This window comes from Lithobates pipiens, unplaced genomic scaffold (genome assembly GCF_037356315.1).
Source record: "Lithobates pipiens isolate NorthernLeopardFrog02 unplaced genomic scaffold, aLitPip1_a1.2 Scaffold_16, whole genome shotgun sequence".
Taxonomy (NCBI): Eukaryota; Metazoa; Chordata; class Amphibia; order Anura; family Ranidae; genus Lithobates; species Lithobates pipiens.
In genome coordinates, this window is record NW_027507748.1 from 446,206,969 (window position 1) to 446,224,824 (window position 17,856).

General features: G+C 39.2%; 1 protein-coding gene across 1 annotated transcript in view; it reads left to right on the forward strand.

Annotated features, from left to right (window-relative positions):
* The window catches only part of TMEM131 (transmembrane protein 131), a gene marked incomplete in the record, with an annotated part of 262,694 nt that extends 255,703 nt beyond the window's left edge, over window positions 1-6,991 (forward strand). The window contains 3 exon segments of the mRNA XM_077482768.1: window positions 324-406; window positions 1,146-1,306; window positions 5,944-6,991. Coding sequence (XP_077338894.1) covers window positions 324-406; window positions 1,146-1,306; window positions 5,944-6,237 — 538 coding nt within the window.
* Between the last annotated feature and the right edge of the window lie 10,865 nt (window positions 6,992-17,856).

The following is a 17,856-nucleotide window of genomic DNA, read 5'->3' on the forward strand; positions in this document are numbered from 1 at the left end:
GGTGTACAGATCATCCAAAAGGGTATATAGTGGCAGTATTGTAATGTAAACAGATTTATAAGCTGTGGGCACTGGGGGGGGGGGGGTTATTTTTATATTACTGGGTTTAGTAACACTTTAATATCTCTAAATCATTTGATTTTTTTTTACCATAAAATGGTCCCCTATGCTGCTGACCAGTGGTTCTTTTTGATTTCACTGCTGCGCTAGGAGAAGTAAATGCAGAATCTGGTTGCTAGGGACAACACCATGTCTGAAATAGTTTTTTTTATTATATGTAAATGTGCTAACTTAATTTCATCATATTCCTATTTTACTTCCAGCTCTGGTTTGTGGAGCCCAATCAGCAGTCCCGAATATTCATTTTCTGCCTTTGGATCCAGCAATACCTTCAATTTAACAGGAGGTTAGTACTTTCCATACAACAGAATATGTAGCAATTATGGACGTTTAAAGCTGTACTAAAGTCTGGAGAAAAAGGAAAGCGCCCCCTTTAAGTTAGGGGCATAATGTGCTAGTATTCACCACATACTAGCACATTATAAAAGACTTGCCTTAAAACAAAGCCCTCCTGCTGTGCACTTACCGCAGACAGGTCTTCCATTTTTACCTGGTCTATGAATGACAGAGCCGTGAATACATCACTCCTGTGCATGCACATGGCACAGCGTTCTGGAGGGACAACATGCTCAGTATACCACTCCTTCAGAGCACATGTGCTTGTGGCATCACACACTCAGGAATAGTCAATATCTTCTAAACTGTGCATGTTACCTGTAGGTACAAGTCGGCAAGCAGTGTTTACTACGGTTTTAAGAGCTATATACAAAGACCCGAGTCACAGTTTTTAAGTTAGTGTTTATGGCATCTGGCAGGGTGTTAAGAGACAAGATTGCATGACATTCCTTTTGCCAGGCTCTGCTCTGTATATAGTGTTGTGCGTGGTATTTTTCATTATTATTGTCGACCAATGTAAATGTTTAAAGATAGTTATGTGATATATTGAAATCTGCAAAAGGGTGCTGCAGTTTAAAAACTGAATATACATCACTGTATGTGTCCTACTGGCTTGAATGCCTTCTAATGTGTGTTGCGCAGCTGCTTTTGTAAATTTAATGCATGTTCTTTTATTGTATCCTTCTCAGAAGTTTTTGGTTCAATCTCATTGCCCCGAAGTACTTACACTCATGATCCCCAAAAGAAGTGGACAGATTTTGAGACCACATCTTCCTTCTGGGATCATCCTGCCACAGATTCTGTGCCAACATGGCCAACAAGCACTGGATCTCCAACCCATGTGACCTCTGTGAGTATGGGGTGGGGTGTATTTTTAGTTTTATCTTGCTGTAATCTGTTTGGCCAAATCATCAATTCTAACTATTTGTTCTCTTGACCAAATCTGAACCCTAACTTCAAAGTTTCATGGCAAAATCAGAAGCTTTGTACAGTGATCTCCTACACAGGTTGATATCATCACTGATTGTCAGTCATCTCATGAGGGAAGTTTTACATATTGCCTTCTTCATATATTGATGTTGCCACACATCTTTTAATTCACATTTTTCAGTTTTCAACCTAATCAATTAAATTGTTGTGGGTATAGTAATTTTTACACTAAATTTTGTAGTTATAGAATATAGTAAATGTCTGCCTAACACCTATAATTTTCTAATGAGCACTGCTGACATTACAGGAACACTGTAGCTGGCCACAAAACAATAAATAAGCAAGAAGTCTAGAGCAGGGATATGTAATTAGTGGACCTCCAGCTGTTGCTACACTACAAGTCCCATCATGCCTCTGCCTCTGGGCGTCATGCTTGTGGCTGTCAGTCTTGCTATGCCTCATGGGACTTGTAGTTCTGCAACAGCTGAAGGTCCGCTAATTGCATATCCCTGGTCTAGAGCATCCCTAATGCAAGTTGATAGACTCATTGTAATTGTCCATTCCACTCTTAACCTCCCTGGCGGTATGATTTATTTAAGATTTTTGGTGCTGAAAGCGGTACCATTATTTTGCATGGAAATTTGGTGTTTTATATTGTAGGGCTGTAATTAGGAATAACTCGCTTAAATCTCTTCAAACCAGAGTCTAGTAAACATCATGGTTATGATAAAGTTTGAAAAATGAAATCATAAATTATAACTATAAATAATTATACCAAATAATATAATAATTATTCAATAATGTAATCAAATCAAAAACACTGAAATTTGCTCAGTTGCAGAATTGTCACTGTCATTACTTTAAGTGTTTGATGACGGATCTCCCCACAAATCACAATCTCTCAATTCTGCAAGTGATTCCAATTTATTATCGCGTTTTTTCTAGCTGGTCTAAAGCCACTTTTGATGTAAAGGGACAGTTTTGGTTGCTATGGACAATCTCCAGTTTCCAGGCAGAAAGAACTGTAATATAAAACTACATGCAGTGCACTGGACAAAACACAAGGGACAAAAGGGTTGTGAAATAATTTCATACAGCAATGTAATCTGTAAGATTACAGTATACTGTATGTATTGTGTGTGTTTCACTTTTTGAATTTGGCGACGTTCTCCATCCCCATGCGTCGCAAAGCTCGCAGGGAGCGGAGCCCGGCTCTGTGATGAATTGAGCGGAGGACGAGCCGATCTCACTGCGGGGAGACATCGCAGGATCCAGGGGACAAATTAAATAAGCTCTTCGTGGATCGTACGATACGATCCCGAGTCTAGCTTGGGATTCCAGTTTTTGGTTCTGAAATTCCACCCAGAGCCAGACTTGGGAATACCGCCAGGGAGGTTAAAGTAGTAAGGGACTCAATTGAAAGGCAACCTTTCTGTTAGTACAGGAAGAAATAGTTTCCTTTAGTTTCATTAAATACATTTTAGCAGCCAGGTCATCTCGTAGTTCATCAGTAGATCATATTGCTGCTGTCCTGCCACTCAATAGGCAGGCTGGGTAAGGCTTGAGTGCTGAAACTCTTCTACAGTTTCAGTCACAAGGTTGCTCAATGCCACAGATGGCAGCTTATGTACACTTTACAAATTGTTGTAAATCCTGTAAAACATCCAAAGTAATGCAGGCAATTGGTGTCACATTTTCTCACATTACCCTAAATTCTTTAGGAACTAAATGGAAACGCATTGAGCAGATGCAGCCTGTTCTCTAGAACTGTACTGTTGTATATGGTCTCCTAACAAGACTGAAGTTTCTTTCGGCTTTTCGTCAGTTACATAGACCCCTCTGCAAGCACTCCATTTATAGAAGGGCAGATTTTTTTTAAAAATCCAGTGACGCCATTGACATTATTTTTACCCATCTAATTCTATTGCTGGACGCAGCATGCAAATATTGGAAGATGACCTATTTAAACCAAAATGTAAAAATATAATTTCTTTTTTTTTTAATTCTATATTTTATTTTCAGAAACTTTTACACACCAACACAAATACAATTTCATTGCATATGTATCACAAAACACATCCCAAATATATAGTTTCATTTTTCATCTGATTATACATAGACACATAAAAGAGAGAAATAATATTTATTTTATAATAAATATATTATATTTAAATTCTCTCTTCTCCCTCCCCCCTCCCCCCCCCCCCCTGGTTCTCCCTCCACAACAAGTGCATTGCCATATTCTCTAGTGGATACAAGATGGGACCAAGGTTCCCATTTTGACTCAAACCCCTCCACTTTACCCTGCGTGGTTGCAATCCCTTTTTCCATAGCATGTATATCAGCTATTTTTTTTTTTTTGGAAACCACGGTGAGATTGAGGGGCATATTCTCTGCTTCCATAAGGCCAGAATACATGCCTTTGCTGCATTCAAAAATAATATAATTTCACAAAAATACCATTGTCCGTATTAAATTCTTTAAAACCTGTTTTCTAGAGGGCAGCCCTCCATATCTTCACTGCTTATAGTTAGGATTTCTGTCCTAAAAGAAGGGTCCCTAAGGGAAAATGTTAAGTTTTTACTAACTCCTTATAAAAACTTGGATCCTTTATACCATGTCAGCAGGCTTTGAGACGAATGCTGTCTTAACCCTTTTCTTCCTTTTTGTATAAAACTGAAACTTCCCTCTCCCCTCCCTTCTATTTACATTTTTTTCCCATCCACTTCCTCCCTTACCCTTTTATTTATATCCCCAAGTCATCCTCTCCTTTTCTATTCCCTTCTTTTCCTGCTTTTTCCCAAACCCCCCCCCCCTTCTATTTTATTTACTGTATATCATCATCCAATCTGACCATTTCTCCATCGGACAATTGTCAGATTTTCTGCGGACAAACGTTAATGACAGGCTTTAATATTTTCTGCGGACAAATATCTTTAGTCAGATTTTCTGAGCATGTGTACACAAGTCTATCGGACCAAAGTACAAAGGCGCATGCTTGGAAGCAAGAACGAGCCAGAAGCAGTCGGTCTGGTAAACCAGCATTCGTAATGGAGAATTGACATTCACTACGCGGCAAATTTTTTTTTATTTTACATTAAAAAAAAAAGAAAACAAAATTGGACATGCTATCTGCCAACAGAGCTTTTAACCCAAAACTACATTCATGCATCCAAAAATATAGAAAATATACCAAATCAAATCATTATCCAACCAAAAAAAAAATGGCCTCATGCATGTGTCCTACTTCTTAATATAGGGGGTCAGCAATGCCAAGAGTTGGTGAGGCATATGACATAATTAGTCACCAATAAAGCAACCAATTTTTGGTTCAAGAAATCCTCCTCCTCCTGTTCCTGGACTGTTCCTTGGGTCAAAGCAATAACTCCAAGACCAATAATTAACACGTTATCTCCTCCGATTACGCAACTTGTCTGGTTGACGAACGGCCATTCAGAAACTAACTGAAAAGCGTGAATCGACACTCACCAAACTTCTACTAACACGAAATTAGCAGAAGGAGCCCAAAAAAGGGTGATGCCTTAAGAGCTGAAAAACCACATAGCACGTCACTACATTCGTGTTTGTTGGCTGGCAATTCCTTGCCGTTTGTATGCAAGACCAAATCCAGGCACACACCTTTGGAAAAAGTCAGAGGTTTTGTCTGCAAAAATCTGATCGTGTGTACGAGGCTGAAGTCATTTTTCATTAGGTGCTTTTTATAATTTTAGGTTTCTAAAGATAAAGTGTATTTTAGGTGATACTTTTCAATACAATTAGTGTGTTTTAGAGGTGGTTTATATACCTTTAGAGGATTTTTATATATTTTATTTATTTTTTATATAAGTGTGGTGATAATCATGGAAACTGAGGTTGATTTACTAAAACTGGAGAGTGTAAAATCTGGTGCAGCTGTGCATGGTAGCCAACCGGTTTCTAACTTCAGCTCATTTAGTTAAGCTTTGACAAAAAAAAACTGGAAGCTGATTGGTTTCCATTGCAGAGCTACACCAGATTTTGTATTCTCCAGTTTTAGTAATCGACCCCTGTGTGTGTAAAAGTCTGCAGGAGAGGTCATCCTCTATAAACAATAAAGCCTATTAGTTGATGCAAAAAAAGGACAACGCTATTGTATTTGTTAAAGTATGTTAAAATTGAGTAAAGCAAAGAAATTACAAATAGTTCAGGATTTTGCAGTGTTCGTTAGTTTACACAATAAGGTACCCAGCCTAGTAGTAGTAGTGATGATGAAAACACTTGGTTGCATACATGTGATATCTTTGCTAACACGTTTTAATAATAAGTAACAAATCAATGTACTTTCCAATCCAGTCATTTGCAGAAGCAAATTGCTTTTTTCTTTTCTTCTTTTTTGTATGCACTTTTCATTCGTGGGTTACCTGGATATTTTAAAAAAAAAAACATTTTGTTGTTGGGCCTCTATCATATTTATTTTATATTTTTTTTTTTTTTTTTTTTTTTTTTATAGCTGTTATAGTGTAATACTTCTGGTAAAGCTTATAATCTGATGCAATGTTTGTTTATTTTTTCCTGCAGTCCATCCTTGGCACTGGTAGCCTGTGGTCCACGCCGTTCAGCAGTTCCATTTGGTCCAGTAATCCAAACCCTTCTCTCCCGTATACTACCGCTCCCCCCAACCCATTGCCAGGTATTGATCTGATTGGGGCTGAAAGCACATGCCCAGCCCCCAACTCGCCTTCAGCTGCTTCCTCTCACAGCCCTGACAGCATGACCGGACAGACATATGATCCATGGAGTATATGGGGCCCAACCATCGGGAGGAGAAGTTCTGATCCTTGGTCAAATTCACATTTTCCACCTGATAAATAATGATTGCGCTGAAGATCTACAGTCATAATAGGAGTGTTACTGCTGCAATATCTGCCAATCATTTTATGAGGGGACACCCTATACCTCTTTCTACCAGTCAACGTCAGTTCCTGGCTTTTTATTTATATATTTTTTTTATTGTAGGCCCCAATATCTTGAGTTCCTATGTTATTTTTAAGCCCATGACCCCTCTCTCTCTCTCTCTCTCTCTCTCTCTTCAGATTTGGGTTCTTTAAGAACAAAAAATTGAGCATGGACAAACCTATTCTGTAGAAGAATGTCAACTAAACATAATATTCAGGAATAGCACGGGTACAAATTACTATCTCATTGTAAATTATTTATTTTTTCAAATAACCCATAAAACCATTCCTTATACATATCATACCATGGCCTTTAAACATTTTTTTTTTTTTTCCCCCAGTGACCATATTTCTTAAGTATTATATTTCTAAGGAAAAACATGAAAGGCATAAATAGCAGTTGAGGCTATGAGCGCAATTTCCTTTTAAATGTAACTGTTTTGTATTCATGAACAAAATGCTAATTGCAGCCAAGAGCTCTGTGAATGCTCATATTGGGTTGCTCAGCGCTTTTTCCCGTTCCCTCAATTCTCTAGCACAGTGCATTTTTTTAAATTTTAATTTTACATGCTCTTTGTAATATCTTGTGAAAAAAAAAAAACAGGATTTGATGAGCAAGTCATACAACTTTGCGTTGTAATTTAAATAAACGAGGCACTTTTTTTCATTAATGACTCTGTTGTTTTTCATGTTTATGGTAAAGTCATTTAGTGTTCTTTAATGACTTAAAGCTGAACTAAACCCATTGATTTAATGGGTTAAAAAAACTAGGGCTGAAACAACTAATCGATTATGAAATTAATCGATTACTATTTTCATAATCGATTAATCGGCCAGTAACATAATGGGGTTAAAAAAAAGAGCCCTTTATAGTACAAAAAGAGCAAATAATCGCTACTGTAAATATTAATTTCACTGTTCTACAGTAAAAAAATGAAAAGTAGTGATTATCTACTTTTTTGTACTATAAAGGGCTAATTTTAGTTTTTTTTTTAACCCCATTATGTTACTAAACTTAGTTTTAGACCTGGTTCACATCTATGTGATTATTGGTGCTTTTTGCAGAAATGCACTACAGTTCATCTACATGGTTTCCTATGGGACACGTTCACATCTGAAAGGGTCAGGGACTTTTAATGCAAAATGGTGCTTTATTGATTCAATATACTTCAATTGAGAAGCTGCAGAAAAGCATGTAATGCGTTTTTGCAGCAATTTGTGTTTTTTAATCTGCCCAAAAAAAATGCAAATTGCAGTAAAATCACGTGCACAAAAATCAAAACGTACAGCAAAAAGCACTGCAGAAACAGATCAAAAGCAAACTGCATAGGTGTGTACGGAGCCTTATGCTGGCAACACAGATCAATTTTCAGATGAGAATATTCAGACGAAAAATCTTTTGTACATTCACTGAATGAAAGAATTTTGTTTGAAATTTTCACTTGTTTTTAACATTCTGTTTTTAAAATGAATGTAATTTCTGAACGAAAACCACATACACTGTCTGAAAATTCCTTTGACTAAGAAGTTTTCCATTATTTCCAAATTGTCCCATCACTGTGATTGAAAATGAACGTCAATTTGACCCACTTTTTTTTTTTTTTTTTTTTTTTTTTTTTTTTAAGGCTAGTAACCGATTAATCAAAACAATAATCGGCCAACTAATCGATTATTAAAATAATCGTTAGTTGCAGCCCTAAAAAAAACTCATTACCCAGGATTTCTAATTTGCTTGTGCTCTCAACCAAACTGTCAAACCATCAACTGGCTTGGGTCATAACCAATTACATGTGCAGCGCCATGCCAGTTGTGATTCAAAGGCTATGATTGGCAGCTTTATTGACTGAAAAAGGTAGGAGGGTTAGTGAGATACTGATGTTGCAGGATGTCCACACTGCAAACTTTGCTCATACCAACACTGTGCCAGAAATGCCACAACTGGTTGCAATGAAATGCTGTGGGCTGCAAACTGAATATGCAAACTAGTTGGGGTTTTCTCTTGGCGCACCTTCGTCCACAGTGTGAAAATATATATTAGTACCTTAATACGGCTTTTCTTTTCCATTTTAGAAGAAAAATGTCTGGAAAAGCAGCTAAATATATGTTTGAAATACACATTAACCATTTTTGCTTTTCATATTTGTAATTCTGTACAGCCAGTCTTGTGATTTCCACACAGCACAGGTGACACACTTCCAGTTGACCAGTTTATCCTGGTGGCTCAGCAATCCAGATTCCCAAGTCTCTTAACTAGACAGCGAATCGGCATTATTACCTCTGTGAACAGGGAGTTTGCTTAGGAAGAGGAATGCTAGACCATGGAATGACAAATTAATTTATTGTTTAATCAAGGTATGTGAGTTTTGTGTTTGTTAGATATAGATATATACACTCAAGGATAGCTAGTTCACTTTACAGACTGTTTTGCCAGTAAAACAGTAAGTTTTATGTCATTATTTGCTTGGAGTTCCACCTTGATCATACATGAGTCACACTCACCTAACGCAAGGCATCCTACTTTGAATGCCTTCAGAAATACATCTGTGGTAGCAGACTGGGGGGTCTTGCTTGTGTTTATAGTGATAACACCATGACGTGGACACTAGATGTCTCCGGGTGAAGGCTATCCTCAAAAGGTAATATTTCTGACAAGTTTCTTCTGACCCTGAACAGTTCAATTGAGCATGGTTGTCATTCCAATTTAATGTTCATATAACTGACTACAGGTCTTATGGATTTTATTTTTCTTCAGGCCCTATATTCCTACCTAGTTATAGGTTTACTGAAAATGTGATACCGATATCTTCATTTGGGTAGGCAATATCATTATTGTGGTTATTTTTGTTATATACCATTTACATTTATCTGACTACCTTCTGCATAGGAGGGAATATAGTCCTTTGATGGAATGCACAGGATCTGTTTTGGCTGTACGGGTATCTTTTACATGTACATTGTTCCTGTTCTCTAACAGATGGCAGTTTTACCTATAATATGTATAAACAGTTGTTGAAAAAAGTTGCCAGTCACCGCACCTGTCAGTTCCAGATGCATTGAATTTTTTAGTTTTGTTGGACTTCTAAATTGTCTCAAAAGAACTGTCCCCTTGAGGATATTGTAAAAGAGTGCAGGAAGTGGGCCTGTTGTAGTAATAAAAAATAAATGCAATTCAGTTTACAGAAACTGTATGAAGTAAATAACCCTAGCACGATTCAGTGTCTACAATACGTTAAAGAACTGTATGAATCGGTCAATTGATTAGCATATTGTTACTGGATAGGGAAAAACATCCCTAACATGATTTGCATGTGCGTTCTAAAATTTAAAATATATCAAACACATGGGTGCGTGTTATACGCCGATCCTCCACAGTTTTGATCCTCTGGGCAGCTTTCAACCACCTTCGGCTCTTCTGGGCGGCTTTCAGCCGCCTTCGGCTCTTCTTGGCGGCTGAAAGCTGATGAGAATGGCCGAAGGCGGCCGAAAACTACAGAGCATCGCTGAGATACACAGGACATCCGGCTCTGTATCTCCACAGCGCCATTTAAAAAAAAAAAAAAAAGCTGCAAATAAAACTGACAAGGCTGCAATTGACACTGACAAGAGTACAACGATGGACAAGGCTGCATGGCAAAGCTGCAATGATGGACAAGGCTGCATGACAAAGCTGCATATGACACCGACAAGGCTGCAAGACAAAGCTGCAATGATGGACAAGGCTGTCACCACTTTTGTTGCAGGTAAACCCCGCCCCGTTAACTGAACAACTCCAGGCGCTTACACTGAATTGCGTGCTTGTTATCTGGCGACTATGGAATTTTTTTTAGTATGTTTCTATATAGCAGCTGTATTAAAAGGGATTTAAACTTAAAACCCACACAAATAAAAAGACAATCTACAGAATGAATAAATATATCAAACGATAAATCTATCCACCAATAGACTAAACAGCGCGTATTACTACGTTTGCAATAGATAGTAATAAAGTGCAATCCTCTATTTCAAATCTAACATGTATATGTATATATATAATAGTCATGTATGAGTCATTGGTGTGCATTCAATTCATAAAAGCTACAATCTTTAAAAGCATTGGTTCACTCTGAATGCATAGCTAGTTGAATCGATCAGGATAAGGAAGAATTCTACCACCCACAGCTACAAGTTGTTACCACTAATGGCTCACAGTTTGGCTATCCGTCTTTCTTCCCTCCTGTTAGTCCCACTATGCTCGTACCATATGGTTCCATCCTGACGCGTTTCGTCGTATTGACATCATCAAGAGTGATCTATAAAGGCTTGTGAAACCACAAGTCTGGTAAGAGCAATACCAAAGGGGGATTCCCTCACTTTCACATACCCAGTGTGGCTTGTGTATATATCATTGCGCGTGTGGAGGTGTATTCCTGGTAGAAGGGCCATATATTATACATATAAACAATATACAAAAAATTGTAACTTTTTAAAGAAGTCCACTTTTTCATATATAGCAGCGCTTATACACTCTTAAAAGATTTTTTATATATAAAGTGAGTTCATTGAAATTTTGATCCGTGTCCAGGATAGAAGGTGCTTATTTTATCTGTTCACTGTTGTGATTAAATTGTAGCTTCCACCATAAAATTCACCACTTGTGGGGCACACACGATCCCCCTTTGGGGATGCACTCACCGAACAGCAAGATCAAAAACGCCTTTAAACTGCCAATCAACAATGCTTCTTATGGCCACTAGATGTCTCTCTTGTTGGAATCCAGTTTTCTCATATAAAAAAGCAAAGATGCCCAAACATAGTGTGATATTGTTTAACACTATTTATTTAGACAAAACGAAACCCAACATATATATGCGTACCAAATAAACAAAGTATTTAAGCATTGAAAAAGTACTGTGCCTTATCCCATTGGTTCAGCTATGATCGAGGAGGAACGAACGTTTTCGCTGTCTCGTGCCTTACTACCGCTCGCTGAAACGCAGGGATTGAGGCGCACTCGTCACTTCCGGTATAGTTACGCCCTGACGCGTTTCGTCATATCCGACTTCATCTGAGGGCGTAACTTGTAATACCGGAAGTGTCTTTTTATCTACAGAACAAACCAATCAACATCCATCACCGCATGATGTGCGGGATTCTGCACCAATCGCTAATTTTATGTCTGAAGCAATTGTGACTAGTGCAGACCCACATCCAATGTAGAGATGTTTGGGAAAATTATGCATTTATAAACAGTATGCGCAAAGTTTAGCAATAGTCCATATGTAAAGATCCATGGTTCTCCACCAATCCAAAGGTATTCGTTAAAAAGAGTATAAAAAACGATCGTATATGCATATGAACACATACGTTAGATCTGATCGGCCGATACGACCGTTTATATTGTCTAATTACAGATTCCTGAGTTAACGTTTGAAGGCTTTATATAAACTGCTAATTAAAATATAGCCATATACGAATCATGCTTGGCTATAGATCACAACGTAATCTCACGTCATCGGCCGATGCGATCGTAATTTAGACATAATAAACCTTCTTTACATGATTATTTAAAATCAAAAAAAAAACTATAAACAACAATATAAAATATCCAAAATAAACTACAATTGTAGATTACAGAATCAAAAATTATTAAAAAAATTATTAAAAAAAGATTAGTAGAAAAAAGTTAGAAAAGATATATTCTTTTTTATGCATAGGACTACATCTATATTAAACGGAACACCTATATTAAATGGGACGCATAGGCCTACACCTATATTAAACGGGACTGTGTTTCTCTAAAAACACCTAAAAATCGCATGTATAAAAAATCACATGTATTAAAAATTATATTGCTGTATGCACACAAATCCTATAAAATTATAATGTATAAAAATCTTATATATAAAAAAACATATATCTAAAAAAGCACCAATTTCAAAACAAAATCAAATTTAAATTTAAAATTGGTGCTTTGTTTTGATTTTGTTTTGAAATTGGTGCTTTTTTAGATATATGTTTTTTTATATATAAGATTTTTATACATATAATTTTATAGGATTATAGGATGAATTGATGAACACTGGAGTGAAACCACAAGTTGGATGCATGTATAGCTTTTATGAATTGAATGCACACCTATGACTCATACATGACTATTATATATATATACATGTTAGATTTGAAATAGAGAATATTTATTAATATCTATTGCAAACGTAGTAATACGCGCGGTTTAGTCTATTGGTGGATCGATTTATCGTTTGATATATTTATTCATTCTGTAGATTGTCTTTTTATTTGGATGGACAAGGCTGCATTGATGGGCATTTTAAATGTAAGTTGTTTTTTTTTCCCCTTAAACTTCCCTCCTAAACTTGGGGTGCGTGTTATACGCCGATAAATACGGTATATAGTTTAGATACCCGCTGCGTATCGTCTGCAGCAACTTTCACCTTAAGTTCATGCAACCAATTAATTTTTATAAAGGTCACAACGGTGCACACTCACTTCATGCATCATGTGTGCTGAACAGGCCACTTACAGTCACCATCAGAAACTCATGTGACAGGATGTACAGTAAGCATAAAACAGCTGGAAAGAGACAGTGTTCACCTTGTAACAGGAGGTGGCTGAACAAGGACCTACATGGTAGGATCAATTGGTATTTTTAATGAAAGCTACAGATTTCTAAATATTGAACATTTTGTACAATGTACTATATATGAAGTGATGTACAATACCAACATCACTTTAAATATAAACAGAAATGATAATGAGGTAATGGGACTTTTAACTCCACGCAAACCCAAGAACTAATCTAAAAAATATACCTAGAGAAGTAAAGTAGAGATAAAACATACTCAAAATACAATCATAATTACCACAAAAGAATTAGTGTCATCAAAACATAAATGTACATATAACTAAAATGTCCATAAGAAAGGCCAATTTAACTGCTCAGTGCACTTTCTTTTTTTTTTTTTTTTTTTTTAATGGGACTTTTAAGGCAAGCAAATTTACACACAATTATAGTTAAAAATCAATCTAATTTATTGCTAACACCTTAAAATAAAACCGCATGTTGTGAAATAATATTCCTGGCTGATATTATGTTTCTACCATCTCAATATTTTACATTAGCCTATTTTCCCATGACAATAGAAACCTAGAACTACTGTGCCTTGAAAAAAGTCTTCACACTCCTTGAAATTTTCCACATTTTGTCATGTTTCAACCAAAAGCGTTAATGTATTTTATGTGATAGACCGACACAAAGTGGCACATAAAATGATGGTTTTAAAACTTTTTTACAAATATCTTAAGTGTGACATGCGTTTGTATTCAGCCCCCCTAAGTCAATACTTTGTAGAACCACCTACAAACCCAATTACAGCTGCAAGTCTTTTTGGTTATGTCTCTACCAGCTTTGTACATATAGACAGTGACATTTTTGCCTATTCTTTGCAAACTAGCTCAAGCTCTGTCACATTGGATGGAGAGCATCTGTGAACAGCAATTTTCAAGTCTTGCTAAAGATTCTCAATTGGATTTAGGTCTGGGCTTTGACTGGGTCATTCTAAAACATGAATATGCTTTGATCTAAACCATTCAATTGTAGCTCTGGCTGTATGTTTAGGGTCATTATCCTGCTGAAAGGTGAACCTCCGCCCCAGTCTCACATATTTTGCAGATTCTCAAACCGGTTTTCTTCTAAGATTGCCCTGTCTTTGGCTCCATCCATCTTCCCATCAATTCTGACCATCTTCCCTGTCCCTGCTGAAGAAAAGCATCCCCACAACATGATGCTGCCGCCACCATTTTTCTCGGTGGGAATGGTGTGTCCAGGGTGATGTGCAGTGTTCGTTTTCCACCACACAGCGTTTTTCTTTTAGGCCAAAAAGTTCAATTGTGGTCTGATCTGACCAGAGCACCTTCTTCCACATGTTTGCGGTGTCCCCCCACATGGCTTCTCGCAAACAGCAAACAGGACTTCTTATGGCTTTCTTCTGATTTTTAGAGTGTACGACTAATAGTTGTACTGTGGACGGATCCTTGCATCTGAGCTATGGATCTCTGCAGCTCCACCATAGTTACCATGGGTCTCCTGGCTGCTTCTCTTATTAATGCGCTCCTTGCCTGGCCCGTCAGTTTAGGTGGATGGCTATATCTTGGTAGGATTGCATTTGTGCTATACTCTTTCCATTTTCAGATGATGGATTGAACACTGCTCCAGGAGATGTTCAAAGCTTAGAATATTTTTTTTGTGATCTAAACCTGCTTTAAACTTCTACGCAAATTCATCCCTGACCTGTCTGGTGTGTTCCTTGACCTTCCTGATGATGCTCATCATGCCCGCTACACTTTTCAGATATTTGTAAAAGAAATTTGAAAACCATTTATCATTTTCCTTCACTTCACAATTATGTGCCACTTTGTGTTGGTCTATCATATAAAATACATCTACGTTTTTGATCGTAATATGACAAAATGTGAAAAATTTCAAGGGGCATGCATACTTTTCTGTCGTTCATTGACTGACACAGCACCTTTTAAGCTTGACCTTTGGGTTGTATCACCACCTTCAGGAGAAGACTAGGCAGAACATGTAAAAACAGCAAAACTTCTCAGTACCGCCCCATGGCCAGTCCTACTGGCTATAACCCCTCACTCTGGTTCCAGGCACTCAGTTTTTCTTCTGCCTAGTGTATATACCTGGCTCCCTGTGGGGGCCAATTGGTCCTTGGATTTTTTTTCTTTTTGCTGCTTTTTGATTCCTGTGATCTACAATCAACAGCCGGGCTGGGTGACAAGCTGGATAATATAGATCCTGGTAGTCTCCCCAGCCTGGCCATCAAGTGCGTGCAGACCTTAGCTATGCGCTGGGTCAACCACGACATGCCCCGTCTGATCCAGGGGTGGCCGGTGAGCTATATTCTCCAGGGCACACATATGACTGGGCTACTGCTGTCCATGTCAGTGTGCCGTGGCCGATAGCCACCCTGTACTGCTCGGGTGATGGGTCTGTCTGTGGAATACGTCCAGCAGTCCTTGCAGGAGGGGTAAGTATGGTTTCTCCTATCCCGGCAGGATGGAGCAGCTGGGCATTCCCTGGGAGGTCGTCTAGGGGGTCTCTCTATCTCCCTTTCTTCGCTCCCTGTCCCTTTACCTCCTCCCCATGCTAAGGGGCCGCTGAGTGATTGGGCATAGGGGGTGTGGAGCATGTACTTGGCCTGGGGTCCCCTGGGGGGGATCTCTGGCTCCTGATAGGGGACTGCACTGGGCAGTTGCTGATCCGCACGCTTTCTCCCTTTTTAGGCTGATTTTGGAGTGTCTGCCATGTGGGGAGCTGTGGCCAGTTTCTTGTAGCCGCACGGCCATTTTTCCGGCGCTCTCAGACATATTGTGCTGAGGCGGCCATTTTCTAGTAGCCGCAGATTTGTTTTACTCTAGCACTGGGTGGCTGGTTCAGCCTGGAACAGTGCAAAACTGACACAGAACACCTCGTGGCAAGCATAGGGGAGAGCGGATGGCATCGGCACAGCGCAGTACCTGGGTCAGGGTGGTGAGTCCTGCAGGGGGCCCCTCAGTCAGTGGCAGCTAGGAGAAGTGGGCATTTTGTGTGGCTTGCCCTAAGTCCCTAGTGGTGACAGGCGAGAATGGGTCAGCATGGCGTCACTTCTTTCCCAGACACCCCTGTTATTGCAACCAGTTCCCCTGCACCTGCGGTGCCTGTGGACGCACTGTTGGTGGTCATCGAGTCCTTTGTTGCCAGGGTGGAAGCAGTGTGCGGGCGCAAGGGAGGTAAAAAAAGCCCATCTTCTGGGGACAGCTCTAACTTTGGTCCTGCTGTGACAGGTGGCCCCTCTTCTGACATTTCAGAGGATGTGGACCAGGACTGTTTGGACAGTGAGGATGACTCTGTGTCTGAGTCAGCGCAGGAAAAAGCGCTAGTAGGAGCACTTATCACAGTGGTGCGGGATACCTTAACCACCTCAATACAGTGCACTTACACCCCCTTCCTGTCCAGACCAATTTTCATCTTTCAGCGCTCTCACAGTTAGAATGACAATTACTCAGTAATGCAACACTGTACCCATATGAAACTTGTGTCCTTTTTTCCACACAAATAGAGCTTTCTTTTAGTGGTATTTAATCACTAGTGGGTTTTTTTATTTTTAGTGCTATAAATAAATAAAAAAAATACTTTTTGTGAAAAAAATGCCTTTTTCTTTGTCATAAATTTTTATAATTAGTAATTTTTCTTCATACATTTTGGCCAAAAGGTATACTGCTACATATCTTTGGTAAAAATAACCCACATTAGTGTATATTGGTCTTTGTGTAAGTTAGAGTCTAAAAACTATGGTGCCAATCACTGAAAATTGATCACATTTGATCAGGCCTTCAGTACATCAGGTGTATCTCATTTCTTGAGACACTAACAAGTCAGGAAAGTACAAATACCCCCCAAATGACCCCTTTTTAGAAAGTAGACATTCCAAGGTATTAAGTAGCATGGTGATTTTTTTTTAAGTTGTCATTCTTTTCCCACAATTCTTTGCAAAATTAAGATTTTTTTTTTTCTTTTTTTACAAAATTGTCATTGTATCAGGCTATTTCTCACACACAGCATATGCATACAACAAATTACACCCCAAAATACATTTCTCTTATATTCACCGACCGACACAGCTCCTCTCTGTAACTAAATGGGTTTGTTAGCCTGCCGCTAGGAGAACTAGGCAAAATTGTAACACAATATACAGAATTGTCAGTACCGCCCAGGGGGGCGGACCCTGTGCTAATAACCCTCCCTGCTACCTCAGCAGCTTCAGTTTTATTTTGCCTAGTGAAGGAGAATGACCTAGGAACCCTGCGGGCCCTTCGGTCCATTTTTTTGATGCAGGACTTATGCTTTTGCGCAAGATGAATGATCCTGTGATCTTCTATCAACTGCCGGCTGGGTGACAGGCTGGTTGAGTTATCCTTGTAGTCCCCCCCAGTCCGGCCATCAAACGTGTGCAAGTCACAGCTACGGCCACGACATACCTCAGCTCCAGAGGTGGTTGGTGAGCTTCAATGCTCCGGGGTATACATATGACCAGGCTACTGATGTCTGGATCACAGTATACCGAGGCCAGCAGCCACCCTGTAACTGCGCAGGAGTAGGTCTGTGATGGAATGTCTCCCAGCTCTTTAGGACTGGTAAGTACAGCTCTCCCTGCTTCGGGGGGTTGAGCAGCTGGGCATTCCCTGGAAGGTCGATTCGGGGGCCACCTCACCTCCTTCTCTTCTCTCCCATGTCCCTATCTTCCCTCCTTCCCTGCATGTGTGTGTACAGGGGATCGCTGGGTCTCTCACCTGTATGGGGTCTGTGCGGCTAGCGGTGGTCCTGGTTCCGGTGTGGGGGGGTTCCAAAAAGGTGCCTGTGGAGTTATTTTTGCTGGTTGGAGGCAGCACTGTTATGTAGCTTTCTCTTGTCACCGCATGGCGCTGTCTGGTGGCCATTTTGGATGAGGGCAGAGCAGGTTCTCCTTGTGAGCTTCGACTGCCTTTC